General features: G+C 35.9%; 1 protein-coding gene across 12 annotated transcripts in view; it reads right to left on the reverse strand.

Annotated features, from left to right (window-relative positions):
* Window positions 1-564: 564 nt before the first annotated feature.
* Window positions 565-21,068, reverse strand: part of LOC145685882 (endoplasmic reticulum lectin 1) — a 93,371-nt gene continuing 72,867 nt past the window's right edge. For 2 of the 12 annotated variants that reach the window (XM_081758602.1, XM_081758606.1), the window contains 4 exons: window positions 20,946-21,005; window positions 7,256-7,282; window positions 3,691-3,843; window positions 565-1,372 (listed from right to left, as the gene is read on the reverse strand). In XM_081758602.1, coding sequence (XP_081614728.1) covers window positions 905-1,372; window positions 3,691-3,843; window positions 7,256-7,282; window positions 20,946-21,005 — 708 coding nt within the window. In that variant the 3' untranslated portion in view covers window positions 565-904. Of the gene's footprint in view, window positions 1,373-3,690; window positions 3,847-7,255; window positions 7,283-20,945; window positions 21,006-21,068 lie in introns of all 12 variants that reach the window. The other 10 variants (XM_081758601.1, XM_081758605.1, XM_081758604.1 and 7 more) reach the window with 7 other exon arrangements.

The following is a 21,068-nucleotide window of genomic DNA, read 5'->3' on the forward strand; positions in this document are numbered from 1 at the left end:
AGAATTTAGAGCATATATAATAATTTCGAAACAAGTTTTTAGTCCCTATAAACTACACATTTCATTAAGGATTAGTATTTTGCAGAAGTTCCCCGTTATGAATGATTAATTTTATTGTATGGCTTAAGAAACTTGAAGACTCACTAACACAGAAACGAACTCTTCATTGGCTTTTATCTTATGCTAAGCCAACCTGTTCTGGATTATTATTAACCACTGCTTTAAGATCCTATTATATATATTATCGTCCCACTTTTTTGATCTTCCCAAAGGTCTCTTTCTCCTAGGGCTTTCGAATAACTGTGTACCTCATGCAAGCGGCGTTGTCTCGACCATCTTAGACATTTTATGATCTGTATGACAGGTATTGTGAAGTTTCGAGTTACATAGCTCCCTAAACTTGATCTTCACAGATATTCATTCAGGAGTCAGCTGAGTAAATGTGTCAATGAGAGACAAAGATTGAGAAAAATGTGGATATACGAGAACTTTTTTCTACCAACATTTATAAATATGAATTATTCAGATATTAAAATTTGAAAATAACGAAATAAATAAATTACATATTTTGAGCTCATTTTTTTATTAAACAAATGCAATTATTTTTTAATTATGTTCTCAAAAACATAATTCAGAACGGCACCCAATATTTACAGATATCATACTGCGCATAATAGTACCAAATTAACACCAATCAAACAATTATATCTGAACGGTTTGCTCAGTTGCTGAGCTTACATTGAGCGATAATTATAAATCTTTTATTCATGGACGTCTTACTTCCATTGCGAAAACTTTACTACAGTTTTTCACCCACCACCGTCGTGATTTGTTTTTTGAAGTAGAATATCACACACTCACACACATATATATTATTGTAAAACCTAAGCTGTAGTGAAATTTTTCAACCGTCGATCACCTCATTTGTAAACACTTCTTCTTCCTCCTCTGAAATGGTAACGTCTTCGAGATCTAGAAATGTATCACGAACTAACCCGTGTTCATCCACTTTATCCAATAAGTTGCATATAATAGGAGACTCAACACCTAAGATATATTCACAAATTTTTGGTTCAAGCAAGTACAGAGCCACAGCGCTAGGACTAGAATTCTCCAGACATTTCAGCTTCACTTCCACATGTCTTGGTCGATTCGTTTTGTCACAGACTGTCCCATCGGAATAGAAGTGAGACACATGCTTCCTCTGTGGGAAGGCTTTAGGCTTTTTATGAGGGTTTTTATCCAGCCATTCAATATGATTCTTCAAATCAAAGTTCCCTAAATTGACCACTGTTCGAGTACCATCCTTTTCTTCATGGTATTGGTTTACGCTCTTCCCGTAGCAGAATTCATATTTCCACCATCCAGACCCCTGTGAAAAATCAAATATATATATATAAGCATTAATTTCTTTTATCCTGTTGAGTGACCTACTTCATAAGCCTTAAAAATAAGTCGTCAAAAACTGCTTAACCTGCTATTATTATCAAAATTTAAATTACATTGTAAGTATAACAGCAAATTTACGCGCTCCTGTTCGTAATGACATCAGTAAGAACGATAAAAATATCACCCAACTTACTCGTCAGACCTTGCGCCCTCTGATTATTATCCCTTCACTAGACCTCAAAAAATCTGAATGTACAGAAATTTAACACTGGTAACGGAGTTATAGCAGCTGCAGAACAGTTTCTTGCAGACCAGAAGAAAACTCTTTTGGGGTTAGAGAAGTTGAAGCAACGATGTGCCAAGTGTGTTGACTTTCGGAAAAAAATACATTGAGTAGCCTGAAACTTTCGTACTCGTAGCTAAAGTCCTTCTGGGTTGGGCCAAGACTCAGTCTGTTCCTGTTACAACAAATTCAATTCTCGAGTTTCGATTCCTGATTTATTGTGTTTCAATCATTCAATAAAACACAATAAATTATACATAAATAAACAGTATCCAAAATTCTAATGCCATCGCATTCTGAAGAAACCGAAATCAATGACAGTCTGAGCGTGCCAGGTCCGAACTATGCGATGGATGTATTAGAATCTCTCAGCTAAAATATCTCAATTTCTGACGGATCATTAAAGATGACGTTGATAGTGTGGTATACGACACCCTTTCCGCTGACCCCCTTTTTTTTTTTTTTTTTTTTTTTTTTTTTTTTTTTTTTTTTTTTTGCACTCGCGCTAATTGGCGATAGTACAGGTCTGAGTCTGTTGTTTTGTCCGGTGGCAGCAACTTCAGTGATGCATAATGCCCTTCCAATCGAAGTTTCCTGCGCGTCAGTGTGGGTTTTGCCACAGACTGTGAAGCTTCTTCTCGCTTCACCCAAGTTCTTTTTGTACACTGTCGTCGTAGGTTAACCACTTTTCTTCACTCGCTTCAGAAATGGCTTGAGTTCGTTACGTTTCAAGAGATTAGCAGATAGAAATTTTGTCGCGTAAATGTTTTTGAGTCAGACTATGTCCAGCTTTCTCCAAATGATTTAACACTGCTTGGTGATGGATGTTTAGATCTTTGGTGGTGTCACGACTGTTTAATCCAGTTTTGATCGACTTCTGCCAGAATATCATCCACTTTTGCCGTGATTGGTTGCTCACTGCAAGCAGCAACTTGGACATCAAAATTTTCAGAACGAAAGCTACTGAACCATCTTTTGGCTGTTCATTTTGATAACTATGTATATAAACTGCTAAAACATCTCCACGGGCCTGCGCAGCATTTGCGACTTGACCGAAATAAAATTGTAAAATGTAGCGTAGTGTTGCGGAAAGTTCACTTTATCTCCGCGGCGCAAACCTTACGTCTGACTATAAGAATTCCTACACTTTCGGCACATCTACCTGCTTTAATGTGCTATCAAACGACGTTAGGCCTGACCCGATGTGACTCATATATCGTGCGATTTGGGACACTAACACCATTTAGTGCATAAAAGGCTCAATACTTTTTAGACGCAGGATTTTGTATATCTTCCGAGAAATTATTTTGTTACATTTTAAAATTGTGCAGAAAAAGTTAGTCGCTGTTAATCTTTAAATTATGGTGCAGATATGGAACATGGTGGCAAAATTAAAACATCATGCATGCATATTTAAAATAATAAAAATTAAACAGAAACGTTTACTCTAACTTTGTATCAAAAATCGCCACTTTGATCTCAGGTCATACGAACTTGAATAGATAACATAGTGTGAGTAGGTTCTTATTAAAATTTATTAGTTTTCTCTTAACTTTTTAAAATCCAGACATCTTTTCATTATGATTCACTTATGAGTCTCTCTGGCATACGAAGCATAAGAGGAAGATTATTTTTCTCTCATCTAATCTCAAATGTAGATAAATAACTCTGGGCTTCATCTGTTCGACAATCCTGAGTTTCTCATTAAGTGGTGCTCCTTCGCGGTAATATTGTTAGCGTACGTGCCTTTGACGCGGGAGACTCTGAGTTCTAATCCCGGCAGGAGCTTTGTAATTCGGCTTCTACATCTCATACAGCCTTGTTGCTGGAAGGAACTCTAAATCCAAACTAGCTAATTCTGCTCAAGTATTCTTTTTCTTTCAAAGACTGACGACATTTTTAGAAACATAAGAAAACGGAACCGTCTATACTATAATGAGTCCCTACCATTTTACATATCCCCCCTACTGAGTTCTACAACAGTGTAGTAGGAACTGGAAAATTAAGCTACATCTTACCCCACTCAAGCAATGTCGCCCTTTAAGGAAATCATCCACAAGGGAAGAATCTGTACCACGTGGTTCCTCTGTACCCTTTTGCTGTGACATGTCATCTTGATCAACAATCATCTCCACAGGATGAATTTCCACTCTCACTCTGGCCTCTCCTTCCTGCTACGAGAAAAAAAGGAAATATAATATTTTTTCCCCAAAGTTAATAACATTTTAATTGTTTTTACACTCCGTCTATTTTAACCTCAATCTTTTCATAGCAAAAGAAAATATTTGGAAAATACTTGGTATGTTATCCAGGCAGCGAATTATGAAAAAATAAAGTTACAAACATTAAAATTTTCGCGCGAAAAGCGAAACGCTGCGATTTTCCCTAATTGTACTTCGGCAACACTGCAACTACTCCAAACATAGCTGAATAGTAAATCACACGCAACATGATTTTTTAAAATTAATCATTTGTCTTCTACAATGACTAAAGTCTTTTACGCTCTTTCGTGTATTTTGTAACGCGTAGAATATAAAGAGAAGACAGCAAAAGTTATTCTGACTTTCAATTGGATTCTAAAATCCACTTAGTACTCTCTGAAGCATTCGAGGAAAAGAGACTCGTTTCCACGTGATTTCAAGTAAAGTAGGATTTCGAAATCTACATGTCACTAAGCTCAAGATTTTAAATGAATGCACATTTTTAGAGTGACTATGTATCTTTAGCTGCAAAACCCTACTTCACGACGACCATACTAATTTATAAATTTGCAAAGAAAAAAGATAAAAACAACTCTTCTTAACAAGTATTTTGCTTTGGGATAACAGTAGCCAAGCACATGATGTTCTAGTTTTGCAAAAGAAAGCCATCCGGATTATTGTTGGAACACATGATAAAGAACACTGTAAACCACTATTTATCAGGCTTAAGATAATGACAGTAGTTAATGTACATATTTATCAAGTGATACTTTAAGCAAAACCTGGCAAATATGACACTCAGGGATGAAGTACATACATTTAATACTAGATTGTGTAAGAAAATTGATATACCATTCACTAGATTATCGAAGATCAAAAATAGTTTTTTGGTTATAGGACCAAAGCTGTTTAATAAACTAACATCCTTCATAGAGCAGTTGCCATTTAAGGCCTATAAGGAAAAGTTATATAATTCGTTAATAACGAATCCATTTTACTCGATTCAAGAGTTTAGTGAATGTCAAGACATTGTGTCCTAATTTGCAGTGTCACTTTATTTCAAATATTATTAGGTTGTTCATTATAATATTAACCAATAACTGATTGTCTGTATGTAATGATTATTTTTTTATATATCTATATCTATATGTATATTTCATTCAGACGTTGTCTATTGCTTGTAAAGCTCAATTACATTAAAATATTCTATTCTATAAAAGACATATGAAAATTAAAGACGACTCCCTTTAAAAAAAATCAAAGAATAAAAGGGACGTTAGTGTGTGTATACCCTGACCTGCGACATCGCGAGTACTATCATTTATGCTTCGAAAAAGGAGACATGAATTTGTTTCAGGTTGGGAACTCATGTGTTTGGATCCCGCGTTAAACTGTAGATCCACCTCTCATATAGCCTCGGTGCTCAAAGGAACGTTCAACTTCGAATCAACCAACCAATCATCATTTATGGCTAGGTTTTTAAAAAAAAAATCTTTTTATAATCGGCCTCTTCATCCCCTATGGCCGTTCAACGCTCTCCTTTTCAAATACAATATAAACTCATTTTTTTATTGTAAATAGTTATTATGAGTCTAAATTCCTGCATTTTGAGTACAATAAAGCACTAGTACCAACGATATCTCCGCATTCTCAATACACTCAAACATAAAAATATAAACATTAACATACTTTGGCCTATCTCTGATTCTTTACAACCAATAAAGGTAACTTATTTTCTTTTCTGAATTTTTTTAAAATTAATTTATTTAATTTGTTCTTTTCTTCACACTTTGAAGCTTTAACACCTTTAAACGCTCTTCAAATTTTTTTATTTCTGAAAGTTTTCTTTTTGAAGCCTTTTTTCTTAAATAATCATTTTTTTATATATCTATCTTGTTTTTATCTTCTGTAGGCAGCTCAAAAAATACTCTTTGACTCTTCTATGACTTTCAGCATATTTTGAGAAATTTTCCTGATTTTCTCTAATTCATTTTAACTTCTCTTTCCTCCCTGACTTTCAAGATTTGTGTGAATCGTGAATTCACTTGAATGTTATTTTTTATATCGTTTTTGGACTAATGGTTGATTTAAGAAGATTGCAAGGGCAGATTTCTACAACAGTTTGAGAAACGATGTTACAAAGTATTTCATTATTTTCATCTAATTGTATCGAAATATTTTAAATCTTCTTTTCGTTCCTCTTGGCTTTCATTTTTTTTTTTTTTTTTTTGGTGTGTGTGTGTGTGTGTGTGTGTAATTCAAATCTTAGAATCATTTAAAGATATTCAATTTACATGCACTCATTAAATAAACAAATAAAAACATTACTTTAAAAAAACTAATTAGCGATATAATACACGAAAATCAAAAGACATATTATATTTTGTTGAGTGATATGGTTGGTACATCGGCTTCCGTTCCATTTTTCTTACTTTCTAGATCGGAGTTAACAACCTCTTAATTCAAGCAATATACCAACTGTCTCATAACCCTGCGTCAACACCGAAAGTATGCTAGCAGCGAGAATCTAACTTTCGCCCATGTACTTAAAGGGAAGCATCAAAACATTGAGCTACATGGAATGTCAAAAGGCTTCATATACCTTCTATAATATTGAGAAAAAATGAAAAACATCTGTTTCACGAATCCTACTTAATACTAGGAACACAATAAAGTTTTATCCCTGAAAAGCATCAAGCAGTTTCTTGGACCGTTCATGGAAATTTTCACTATAATAACGAATTGTGCTACTACATTCCACAATATCATTTTTGCCTTTTACGACATTCTTTTTTTCCTTTATTCGTATATTATTCTTCGAATGAAACTCCATTGAAAAAAAAAAAGTGCTTTTAGGTAGGCTTACATACTGAAATTCCCTGCCCCGCATTACATTCGAATACTTTATACAGTATTTCTAGTGTTACAATTTTTTTTTTTTTTTTTGTCTTCATTTACATATTATTATTCAGGCAAAACTCGATAATCAGCAGTAATTTTATTCATTTTGCATTAACGTTATAAGAAAAAAAAAGAAAAATTGGTGCCTCTAGTTATATCACGCTGAAATACTCTTCACCAGCATCAATATTTATTCAAACTTCTCACAAATACATCAAACTGGTAATAGACAAAAGTCTACAGTCTGAGCAATGATTAAAAAATTAAAAAAAAAAAATAAAAAAAGTAGCGAAAATTAGACGGAACATAAAATTAGAAGCGGTCTAAAAACAAGCTTGATGCTTCAATTGTTAATCGAATGTCATTCCAAAGACAGGTGAATGGATTTCTTTAAGAAAATGTTGCAAACAATTTGGGATATTTATACAGTTGCAATATATTTACGTTATAAAGTAAATAACACATTTACTGCATAATCTACCTGAGGAAACAATTGACGAATCAATTCCTGAAACAAAGCAACAAAATAATTACATAAGCAACGTTTTTAGGTGATTCTTTTTATTTAATACTAACACAGCTTACAAAATAATATATTAAAAACCTACCTTCTCATATCTACGACTAGAGCTCCTTCGTGGTTAAGCGGTTAGTGTACGTGCTTTTACGTGGGAGACTCGGGTTCGATTGCCGGCGGAAGCTCATGTGGTTCGTATTCCACGTTAATCAATAGGTCCCGTCTCATATCGTCTCGCTGCTGAAAGAGACGTTAAACTCAAAATTGTCCAGGATAAACACCGTGTGCGTGGGTTTCCTCGAGGTTCTCCCGTTTCCTCCCACTTTCTTCATTCCACCATTTCATTTATTCCTCATTATCACAGTCTCCTTTAGCCTAACCGGCATAGCCGTGGGACGTAAAACTCAAAGATTTCATTTCATTTTCAAAATCAACTCAACTCATATCTGCAACTATATACAGGGTGTCCGGAATGGCACTGACGGTTTTTAAAAGTGTATAGTTTTAATACGGTCAGAGAAGAAATAAAACATTCATATTGAAGGAAAACTCAAAAAGTTTTGTTCAGCAAATTTTCATACTTGAACAACTACTGGTGACGGCGCTAGTATCGCCGATCAACAGAAATGGCGTCGGCAGTCGAAAAAGCGCAATGTGTATGGTGGTTTGCAGAGACAAAAAGTGTGGTTCAAGTTCAACGAAACTTTCGACGTGTGGAGGTATGTGAAACACCTTGTGTATTCTGGTGAAAAGGTGCGTAACCTTGATGAACTAAAGAACCGTATTAGGAATGCGATTGCTTCAGTAACACTTCAGATGTTACAGAATACGTGGAGAGAGATTGAGTTCAGGCTACATATTGTAAGAATTACAAATGGAGCTCGCGTGGAGTTACACTGAGTTAGAATGACTTGTAAGCAAAACCAAATAAACTTTTTATTTCTCCTATAAAATGCGTATTTCTCTTCTTCTGTATTTCTGACCATATTAAAACTATACACTTTTAAAAACCGTCAGTCCCATTCTGGACACCCTGTACATCTGAATATGCATGAAGAAGTAGTCTTTCATCAATATTTTAAACTGATTTACTTGCATTACTAAATTTGATGGCAGAATACGTTAACTTTTTATATAAGATTAGAATTCGCACAAATATTGCACACTAAAAGACAAAGGGTTTGTTTTGCAATTGTAAAGAGACATTATATTCAGGATTTAGAGGGGTGGAAACCGAACTATTTAAGGCTAAAAAACTTGGTAAGTGTAGCTAGGAAGAATCAAGTTAGGAATTGAGGTATAGTGTAGCTAGGAATTGAGTTATTTCCTCATCTTGCAGTAAAAGTAAGTTTTCATAATTACTTGTCGAAGAACTCCATACTTACGAAGAATCACTAACTTAAACTGGTTTCAACAACATTTAAGTACATTACCTACAAGAATTAGAGATTTAACTACAGTCATAATTTAAATTAATTTTCAGAGATGCACTGCGCTATCAAATGGTGTTCGAAACCGAGGTTCTATGTGTACACTTGAATAAGCACCTTCTTTCTAAAAAAATAAATAATAAAAAAAATAAACAGTGTGACAACTTGTGATATGACACTATTTCTCAGTCCAGAACACGATATTGATTGAAAGTGAGTTCCATGAGTTTGGTGAAATGTTTTAATTTCAGCATAAGTACAACATGAAGGTATGGCATGAGTTCGGATCGTGCTTCAACCACTTTACTCGTGGTCTAGCACCAACACATTTCGCTTTTTTCTATTTTGAAAGTCGATTTTTCGCTCGAAACATCCCAATAACTGAAAACATCACGCTCAACAAACAGAGTGTCTGCACTCTATTGCATGCAAGCAATTTCAAAAATAATATTAGTAAAATCACAGAAGAAAACAGATATCGCCCGGACTGAAAGTACTTTCACAGTATGTTTTTAAAAAATGTAAATTTTATTAAGTGTATTAATTAGGATTAATATCTCAAATATGGAAACTTGCATCTAGTATCTCCTCCTAACCAAGTTTTCCCATGGTTGGCACAGCAAGTTCAAAAACTACAGGTCTGTCAGCTGAATACACAATAAACTTCGTTGATATTAGTACTATAATGTGAAAAATACTACTAGCAACATTTGAATACGTTGTAAAATGCCTTATATAAGCTATGACTTTAAACAAAAAAAATGTATTTCAGTTCTAAATTTATACTCTCCTTTGTATGTCAGCAAAGAATGAGACAGAAAATAAGCCACAACACTTTTTTTTTTTTTTTTTTTTTGACAGAGTGACTATAGATTAGGATCCCTGAGTTGAGTTAAATTAATTTTAACATCCCTTTTCAGCAGCGAGGCTATATGAGATATGGACCTCCTGATTAACGTGAAATCTGAACCACATGAGCTCCCACCGGGAATCGAACCCGGATCTTCCACGCCAAAGGCGCGTACTCTAACCGCTTAGCCACGAAGAAGCCGAGATTAGGATTCTGCTTTAGCACTGAGACAATATAAGACAGAACTAACAATTGAACAAGCAACTGGAACACAGTGTCCTAACCGGGATTCGAACCCGGAACCTGCACACCTAAAATATACGCATGCTAACTTAAGTGGAATAAAACAAACGTTGGCTATAACTTGTCTTCCAACAGAACTTCGAACAAGACAAACTACAACTAAATGATGGAAGAAATTAGTTTGGTTGATTGGATTAGAGTTTTGCGTTACTTTCAGCACCGAGATTATACGAAATGTTAACCTACAGTTTAAGTGTAATTCAAATCACCCTAATACGTTCAAATTCCAAGGCTCTCCTACCGAGAATTGAACCTGAAACTGTAGATGAATGGTGCGCGCGCTAGCCACTAGACAACGGGGTACGGGAACATCTTACTACTCCGTATGATGCTATAATTGTAATATGAACAGTTTTGGAATATTTAAAATATAGTGTGCGTTGGAATATGCCGTGTGTCTGACTGACAGTTATTTGTTTAGTCCATGTATTTTCAGCCTTAATTTGATTTTTCCCTGAAAACAAAGGACACAATTGAGCTCATCCGATGAGAACCAAACTTGGTATGCTGGTAGACGATGTCCTGCTACAAAAGAATATGAAATATATATTGTGTCAGCTTTTGGTTTCCCAATTACGGTCGGTCAAATTTTGAGTCATATATTCGGAATCAAAAGTCATCCACCGAAAGAACTTAGCATGGTAGTAGAGATTGATCTGTTATATAAGTGTGTGAAATACCATGTTTCGCAGGGTTTCGATTTGTAAGTTATGGGCGGTCAAATTCTGAGTCATATTTTCGAAAAGAAAAATGTCACACCAAAGTTATCGATTGGAATCAAAAGTGACACGGTCAAGGATGTACGGAGGAATTTATTTCGGGGGGTTCGAACACAATTTCAGGCTAAATTATATTAAAAATTGTAAAATTGCTTCTAAAAGTAGACTAAAATTTTTAAAAAGTCTAGATTTCGGGGCGGTCTGGGCCCCCAGGACCCACCCCCTGCGTACGTCCCTAGACTCGGTGGTAGACCTTGAAGTGCTATTTAAGTATGCGAAATGTTACGTTGTGGCAGCCTTTTCGTTCCCGAGTTATAGGCGGTAAGCAAGAAATCACACACCGAACTCATTTTATCGAGATCCAACCTGGCATGATGATAGAGCTTGGCGTGCCACACAAGCATGCTAAATATTGTGCTGTGCAAGCTTTTGGCTCCTAAGTTATTCATACAGCTTTAAATCAATACATTGGGCATAATAAAAACGTAAAAAATACTATTGAAATAGTACTTAAAGAAACAGTCTTTGACAGAAAGAAAATCAAATGAAGAACATTTTTTTTACGACTATGCGTATTTCACTTGTTGAATGATGTATTGAAATTTGTGTCGTTAATTCGAGCTGCTAAGGTTGGTTTAAAGGGACAAGTTTTGCCAATAGATGTCACTACAGTCTTCGTATTTCTCTCCTGTATTTTTTACCTCTCACGAAAATTTATGATTTCTCTTACAAATTTCAACCTAGAGACTTCAAACTTTTAGAGATGGAACTTCATAACCTATCGAAGGCAACAATCCGTGCCGATTTTCTATTTAGAATTTTCTTCATTGTTGAAATAGCTTGATTGTTGAAATGGATATTCAAACTTATTATCAATATAACTGTTTCAACAATGATGAAAATTCTAAATAAAAAATCGTCACGGATTATTCTTCGATAAGCTATCAAGTTCCTTCTCGGGGAACAAGATGGCGACGGACGTCTTTACATTTGGAGTATCATGCTCCTTCAATTGTGCAATTGTGAACTCGTACATTATTTTAAATTTTGACAAAATTTAGTTTCTTTACAATTTTTATATATTATTACATCTTTTTTTATATATCCTGAGCCTCTAACCCCCAAGTAATTTTACAAATTGTGTGAAAACAAATCTACTTAGAACAGGCGAATTCGTCCATGTTGGAACGCGTCATTTTATTCAAATCTATATTTGCAAAAATAATTTAAAACAAATTTAGTGAAGCAGTCCACTGGGTTATAAGGCCGGGACTTTCTTTATAAATCTCCCAAAAGGGAGATAACTAGAACTAGAACTAGTTCCTTCTCTAAAAAATTGAAGTCTCTAGGTTGAAATTTGTAAGAGAAATTGTAAATTTTCATGAAAGGTAAAAAATACATGTGAGAGATAAGAAAAGACTGTAGTGACATCTATTGGCAAAACTTGTCCCTTTACACCAAAATTAAGACATATTGCTAATATTACAGTTTCAAGTAAGTGTGCATACGAGTAGAACGAGTATCGATCCAACAAAAAGAGCATTCGCACTTTCTGTTCCAACTTTCTTGGATGAGAAATTCCCAAGTCAGATACTTCTGACAATGATACTTCAACGTCACTTCTCATGGCATCATAACGTCGTTGTCATGAAATAAGAAGTTCTAATCTCATCACATTGATAGTGATAATTCTTTATGATAAGTATCACAGGACAACAGATAAAATTGATTTCCCCAATACCGCTCCCCTCTTCAGTTTCCAGATTTGACCCCCGATCTAGTGGCACTTTTTCACTCACTGAAATTTAATAACAAATGATAATTATTATGATACCGTACAAGTAATTGTCCACATTACCACACTTATCAAAATCAAAAGAATAAAGGAGTAAAAATGTCTGTATCTTGGATGAAATTATCGTAGAGCGTAATATTTCAATTGTGTTTAAAAAGTCCATTTAAAAAGTAATATAAGGATAATATACATATAATTATTACTTATGTTAAATAATATAGATATAATTATTATTTAAGTAAGTATAATTATTACTAATTACTTAAGTAAGTAAGTTTAAGAAGGTGAGTTGCAAATGCAGTTACTCAGTCATTCTTTAGTAGTAGGATAGTGTTATGTAGCGAACATGCAGTCAGAATGGGCAAAATTATAAGTTTATTTTAAAAATACCTTTTATTATTAAGAAAAGACTGTAGTGACATCTATTGGCAAAACTTGTTTGTTTTGTTTGGAACGGTGAACATCCTTTGCAATTCCAGAATAGATTGTTATTTCGGAAATAAAAACACGGATGTCACAATAACACACTTTCAGCAACTTAAAATTAAAACCCATATGAGTAAACTAAGATGCTTATTCATATATAAGCTTAAATTCCAATTCAACACGAATAAATAAAGTATCAACACCGTCGCTCTGTGCGCCGAAAGAAAGGACCGACGCCAATACTTTGGTGATGTAGCGTCTAGCACCAGAGGTCCAAGTAGCTGATTCGGCCCACGTCCAAGTGTCCAGAAACGTTTTTGCCTCAGACGACCTCCAGGGAGTACTTTACAGACCCAGTCCAGCTCCGCCGAAGTTGACGACGAGGACATCCGCCAGCCATATTTGAACCCTGAACCAGAAGGTTCCAAGCCGAGTAGCGAGGCCAAGCGAGTCTACGAGGCATCACCACAAGGGAAGAAGAGGAACAGTTTCCCGGCGGGTTTAAACCAAGGACCTCAACAACCGAATACAAGTGCATAATGCGTCGTATAAATTTCAACAACAGTATTAATAATTAGCCCAGTTCATTAAACAGCATCCAGCCAAAAATACGTAAGTAAGCAAAACCATATTTTAATTTGTTTCTCAAAGAGGTTCATTAAAAAAAAAAAAAAAAAAAAAAAAGCTAATATTTTATTCCCCCACACAGCCTTGCATTGACATGTTTTAATTCATTTGTCTCAATTTGGTTAGCCTTCAGCTAACGAGACACCCTGTCACAAACCGAGACCCTTCAGGTCAATGTGTAGACCTGTCTAGTTAGAAATTTAAATTATCCCCTTTTAGAACTCCGGATCTTTCATCTCATTCATTCATATTTTCATCATCATTATCTATTTTGTAATAAAATATAAAATCCAATTTCCAATCTTTCATTTACGTAACATATTATCTCTAACCAAAGTACCGTTGTATGGCTCCCCGGCGGAGAAACGAACCCCGGTTTACCGCGTGACAGGAAGGGATACTAACCACTATAATACCAAGGTATGACCAAGCCCGGCAGAGTTCAGCCCAATCCGGGAGTTCCAGGCATGCCCGAAGGGGCTTGTTCAATAGGGTGCATCGAATTTCCACTTTTTTTTTTTAAATAAGCTTACCCTTAGCGATTTTTTTTTCGAAATGGCCTCTACATGTCATATAGAAAATCGCACGCCGATTAGTTAATTTCTTTAGGTGCCACTATCGGCCTAAAGTTTCAAAAATTTGTTAAGAAATACATTTTTAAAAAACAAATTATACATATTTACTTTTAAGAAAACATTTTACCCTTAGTGTAGTTATTTTTGTCAGAAATGTACATATTTTACGTGAAAAAAATTCAGCTTGATCGGTCAAATCCTTCAGGTGCCACCACCGTCTTAAAATTTGGCCAAAACGCCCCAAAAATATATTTTATTCAGTGTTTTGAAAAAAAAAAAAAAAAAAAAGCTTTCGTCTCTTATAAGCAGCTAGGATAGGTAAGAATTGTGGCAATCAAGGTAAAAAAGACAGACTTTGTAGTAGAATGAATGTTATCAAATAAGACACATACCGGTAGTTGTCCAGCTTACGTTCGTACCGCGAAAAAAAATAATAAGTGATTATTTTTGTAGATAAAACTCCTTTCGATAAAACACCTGCAATGCATAGAATGAAGTCGCCCAAAAGCGAGTTTGTCGTAAAATTAAAAGCGGAGTAGCATCGAGAGAAAAGAAAAAAAAGTGACTCATTGTTAGTGTGTCTGCAGATGAGATTAGGAGTAATTTTGTGTTGCTTTCTAGACAGAAAAAGTGGTGTTTGATGTGGAAACTGTTTACGTTGCTGATTGTGTTTAAGTGAAAATACGTGTGCATTTGTGTGCGTTTTTGAAGGACTGCGTCCTATTTGTGCTGGTCGGCAGTCATTGAATGTGTCAGTTCGTCATTCCAATGGTGCGGCAAGTTTGTTGAGGTCTTGCGTTGACAAAAGTGTCTAACTGTTCAAAATTGGTTTCGGTAAATAAACTATCAAGTGTCCGTAAAGATGTCAGCTAAAAAGAAGTCACGTTTGAATGTAAGGAACTTTGTCCATAATGTCATTGGATCCTCTGCGGAATTCACTTTTAGTCAGCTTCCAATAATCGCTTATGTTCTTAAGCAATTCTTGTGGGAAAGAGGGAACACGAAATGGGAAGCAGCATCTCAGAAGGACCCCTCTGCTAAAGTGCTAGCTCATTCAGTGGCAAGGAAAGTCAGTCAAATTTGGAAAAAGTCATCAATCAGCGGTTCAGCTATTTTGAGCTAGCAACGGTTATAGCGTTGATTTTACATTATCATAGAAAGGTCCGTCAGCTGCTAAAGTTCAAGGACAAACCCGTTTCCTTTGCTTCCAAAGTTGCAGAATTCCAGGCGTTCGCCAGCAAAACTTTGTTTGATATCGCTTCTTATAAATGCATCGACACGGTTGCTTGCACTTGTGCGAGAGAGAAGAAAGTGCCTAAATTGGAGGTTTCATTTTTAGTTGACCAGAGAACCACCCGACAGCTGGGTATGGCAGGACTTGATAGAAAGGAGACACAGAAACGTGTCAAACATTTATTGCGAAAAAAATCGAGGTTAGAAAAATCAACCAAAGCCCAATGAACTTGAAGACAAAACGATAGTGTCCCTTTACAAAATGAATCAGGAGAAGAGTCAGATTCCACTGTCGAGTTTCTTCCTGCGCTTAAAAGAGAGAAGACTAGCCCTTCCAAACAAATGAGAGTTAGGTTGCCGACATTCTCCAATGCAGTATATAGATGCAATATATCATATAGATGTAATATATCATATATCAGACCGCAAGGCCGCAATTATTGCTTCGTCGCTTTTGGCAGATATCGGACTGGTTACCCCAGTTTATAAGCAGAAGATGATCGACGAAAGCAAGATTCAGAGAGACAAGAAATCCTTAGGAAACGCCATCGTTGAAGAGGCGAGTGCATCGCTTGAATCGACCGAAGTAAAGGCGTTATATTTCGACAAAAGAAAGAATCAGACTCTCACCCTTGAGACTAAAGACGGCATCAACCACCGAATAATGAAAAAAGATCACTACGTACTGCTACAGAAGCCAGGATCGAACTATCTTGGCCACGTCCCTCCTTCATCTGGAAGAGGAGAGAGCATACGGGCTGCCATCACAAAGTTCTTTGTTGATCAAAATATCTCCCTCTCAGATCTAGTTGTTTTGAGTTGCGACGGTACTGCTACCAACACTGGTCGGAAGAATGGTGCGATGGCACATATTGAAGTCTTCCTGAACAAACCCCTTCAGAGAATCATCTGTATGATACACACGAATGAGCTCCCATTTCGACATTTGATTGAATTTATAGACGGCAAGTCTACTGCACCAAATACATTTAGAGGACCAATAGGATCAGCACTTCCAACCTGCGAAGAGTTGCCACTCCAGAGTTTTCTGCCCGTTCCAGTAGACTGGGATCTCAACTTCACTGAGGATTCATTAAGCACGGATCAAAAATATTTGATGAATATCTGCCAAGTGGTTTCTTCAGGAGAATGCTCCGTTGGGTTAGCTCACATGAAGCTTGGTAAAATTCATCAACCCAGATGGCTAACTACAGCAAACAGAGTCTTACGTTTGTACGTAGGAACAAAAAAACCCACAAATGAACTTAAACCCATCGTCCAGTACATCATGATGATCATGAGCGCCACTCTGGTTTGCTGTGATCCGTAATCCATCGTGTGCAGAAGGAGCTCGTCATTTGTGGCAACTCATTACGACTTCTCGCCACATGGAAGCGAAATATAGGAAAATAATTGATCCAGTGATCCGTAGAAATGCGTGGTACGACCATCCTGAGAACCTATTTCTATCAATGTTGACTGACCAAGATGCTAAAGTACGAGAGCTTGGCTGGAGGCGAGTCCTAAAAACAAGACAAACGACCCCGGTACGAGAATTCGTCGTCCCTGAAATCAACTTAGAAGCGACAAACTATGTTGATGTGATTAATTTGTCAACATGCACGCTGACGGAGCCACCACTGACAAAACACTTGAGCCTGCAGAAGCTAAGAGAAAATGTAAAGACGACTCCAATGGCTGATGAATCTATTACATCCTTACCTTGTCACACTCGCGCTGTAGAAAAAATGGTTAAGTTGGTGACAGAAGCGGCATCAGCGGTATGTGTGCAAGAAGCACGACAAAGACTTGTCCTAGTAACACTACAATCAAGAAAAAACATACCAGAATTTAATACAAAAAAAAAAAAAAAAAAATTAAGGTAAAAGAGTAGCGATATGAACTTCACTACCATATGCAACATTAATATATACGGATGGGCGAGTGAGTCGAACTCGAACTGCAGCCACCTCCTCGTGGTGAGTTCTGGGTTATTTCCATCATTAATGTTTGGAAATAAGCAAAGAGCTGCAGATGTAAAACAAAATCTTTCTTATCTAATTAACGATCCAGATGAATCACCAACAATGCAACTTAATTTTAAGAAATGAAAAAGTAGGGACACATTTGTCCATATTTTAAGCCACTGGTGGCACCTGAATGACTTGACTCATCAAGCTGAAATTTTTTTCACGTAAAATATGGACTTTTTACAGAAACAAAACCACATAGGATAACCATATTTCATAAAAGTACATATTTTACATTTTTTTAAATAACATTTATTTTTTAACAAAATTTAAAAATGTTCGGCCGTTGGTGGCACCTAAAGATATTGACCAATCGATTTGCAATTTTTTACACGTTATATGGAGCCCATTTCAAAAAAAAAAAAAAAAAAAAAGGGTAAGCTGAATTTAAATAAGTGGAAATTCGATATACCCTATTGTTCAATTCCGGCTCTGCCTACCTCTAAGATTCAACTGCCCACCGCCTTCGCGTGTAGAGGTACCACGCACACGTCGAGATACTCGCGTATCTCATCCCGGATCCAATGATACGCATTAAGCCACCATTTGAGTTTGGTGCCGGCCCATATCCTACGGAGTTTCCTTCCTTCCGCGGGATCAGAACCGTTACCCAGATTCCTAGGATAGGCACTTCCCCACTTCCGTTCAGTTCTCCGGCAGGCAGGAATCTGACACTCCCCTCCCGCTAGGATCGTCCAAGCAATACGGGATTTCCTCTAACTACGGTAGAGGTACACCGTACATTACCAGAGCCAATGACTGATATAGACCATCTACTCAAGGCAGATATTATCGTTTGGGAGTCGTGTCTCCCCTGGTAGGCTCGCCCGATTTCTCAGGTAGCGCTAATCGACCGAGCGACGAGGCATCGGGAGCACCAGTCTGATCCGGAGCTACCTATTTTTAACGTGTTTACACAAAGTAGCCTGAAATTTCGTGATGTGTTAAAACTAAAGACTCCAATTGATCACAAAATTTTCTTTGAAACTAAAATAAAATAAAGCCACGCCAAAAAATAAATACCTCTAAATAATTTTAACAGAAATAAAAATCTTTTCATCCCATCACTATTACAGATTATACCGTACATTCTGCAAGCATGATCAGATATTTACGAAACTGATGGTCTCTTCACATTATACGGCATTGTTGAATCTTTAAGCAAATTTGTACGAACAAGAGAAAGGAACAAATTGTTTCAGTTTCTTATAAAACTAAAATTGACACACAGAATGTTCTAGCGCGCGAAAAACAAAAACAATTTTCTTTAGAGTATTCTCTTTTAAAAGCATTCTCATATTCTAGGAGACCAAAAACTTCCTTACACTTGCAGAATTTCTTTTCCTTTTGTTTCTCAGAGGGAGGAAGAACATGATAAGCAATTGCAGATTGTCAGCAATAAGCATTACGGAATGCTATCTACTGTACTAGTAAAATGAAAGAGTACACATTAAGTAGGTTTTGATATAAACAGAAAAATCTGAATCAGAGCTCCAGCTGGATGTGCTTTATTTTGTTCTACACTTGAAAGTTCGGAAACGTAATCAACACAGTAAACATAATAAAAGAACAAAATAAAGCAAGAAAAGAAAACAACAAGAAACATTAGTCACTATCTACAAGTAGACGAAGTTTCTCTCTCTTTCCTTTCCTACAAAAGCACGTAGGTAAAGAATACAGGATACAAAGAACTATATGACTGTGTGGCACTTTTCATAGCAGCATTTTAATTAGAGACATTTCAATTATTAAGAACACGAAAACTATAGAATTAAATTTAGCTTAAGTGAGATTGGTTTTTCTACCATAGCACGCAGCAGAAAAGAATATGCATGTTGTAACACCTTCCCACATACATGTAAGTACACAAGAGAAAGTTCAGTACGTATATGTATAGTGCAAAAATAAATGTTAAAAGAAACCATGTTAAAAATTATGAGAAAATAAGATACCAGTCCTTACTACCAGCTAACCCCCCTTAAGTACACTTTTTAATATGTCAGCACCTAATGACTCTGCGTAGGAGGTAGCACAGAGCGTATGAGTACGTAATACCACCTAAGTGAAAAATGAAAGCTTTAGTCGATCTGCTGACTTATCCGCGTGACTAAAGTCTCTGCAGCAATCAAATAACTCCATACCATGAATGTGGAAAAATCTATTATTCGAGCACGCCTGGTCTATGAGCACAAGTTCGACACAAATGTGGCTATGGTACCTCGAAAAATGTGTGGGATGTTTGTAGAAAACCCAATAGATGGAAAAGCAGCCCAGAAGTGGTTTAGAAAATTTTCATCTTGGCACGAGTTCTTGGAAGATGAACTTCAGGCAGGATGACTAAATGATTATACATTGAAAACAGCGATTCAAATGAATCCTTACGTCTGCTGGGAAAGTCTTTGCATCATTCTTCTGAGGTTAGAATGGCATCTTATACATAATTACCTGTTCAAGGGTTAGACTGTTACTAGACATCATTACTTAACCGTCTAAAGGAAATTCTGAAGCGCCACCGCCCCGAAAATCCCTAAGAACTTGTCATGTTTATCCAAGGTAATGCACATGTAGCTTTAACTGTGTGATCAGAACTTTCAATGTCATCATATTTCCCATGCGCCGATCTGGCTTCAACAAACCATTTTTCGTGTCTAGTTTAAAAGGAGAAAGAAAGAAAGAGTATATTAACGCCATTTAGCATCAAAGTAAGAGGTGATAATTGCCACGAAACATTGATGTGAAAAGCTTAGGTTAGAAGCACCGTACGAAGAAATGTACTGAGCTTTGAAGGAAGTACAATGGTTAATTATTGCCACTGCATTTCTTCTGGGGTAGGCTACGAAAGTTTCAGCGTTTCTCGTATATTTGAGCAAGTATACATAAAATTTTAATACAGATAATGAGATTTTAATTAACTGAGATTCCCAAATATTTCCTCGAATATAAACTACCTTTGCACATCAAAATTAAATTACACAATTTTAGTTAGTGATAAATTAAAATATGTTGCGAATTTTGTAAATCTAAGTTATGGTATTTTGATATCATATACAGATCTGTTTCCTATGTTAAGAATATAGAATAACGTCAAAGAACATATTGCTTAACAGGATGATGACAGAGATTCGAAATCTAGTTCCCAAAGCTTCTGGAAAGAGACAATACAGAATTGATTCTCCGGCTACTCAGTAGTTATTATTATTTTTAATAAAAGAAAAAAAGTGGAAATGTTAAGAATTGAAAACCAGTTAAGTTACGCCACAGAAAAGCTAGGAATAACACAATAAGTTTTTGGGGAGGATAAATACTAAAAAACGTCTCTCCTATTTTTGAAAGAGAATTTTTTAGAATTGGTACCAACAACCAGATTATTTCCCATCTATAACTTAATATTACACATCAGAAGTTTTACTAACTAACAGAAAACAGTAAGACAAATTCTGGATTTTGCATCATGCATGTACAAAATCTTCAGTAATATTTACCTGAAATAATAGCAAATAAATGAAGATAAAAAAGTACGGTAAATAATACTTATAAAAAAGAAAGAAAAAGGAAATAAATAAATAAATAAATAAATAAAGGAAGAACCCAAAGCTGAGATAGTACAGCAACAGTTAAGCCCACGACAAGATCTTTGCATGACAGTTGTAATAAATAATGACAAACCTGCCCATCAGCATTTCTATCTATGGAGAACACAGCATATATCTTCTGCAACTGCTCATCCTGTTGGGAAAACGGATTATCAGCTTCAAAAACACATGTAGTGCGGAATATTATCATTACAAT

Source organism: Thermobia domestica, chromosome 5 (genome assembly GCF_964235325.1).
Source record: "Thermobia domestica chromosome 5, izTheDome1.hap1.1, whole genome shotgun sequence".
NCBI lineage: Eukaryota > Metazoa > Arthropoda > Insecta > Zygentoma > Lepismatidae > Thermobia > Thermobia domestica.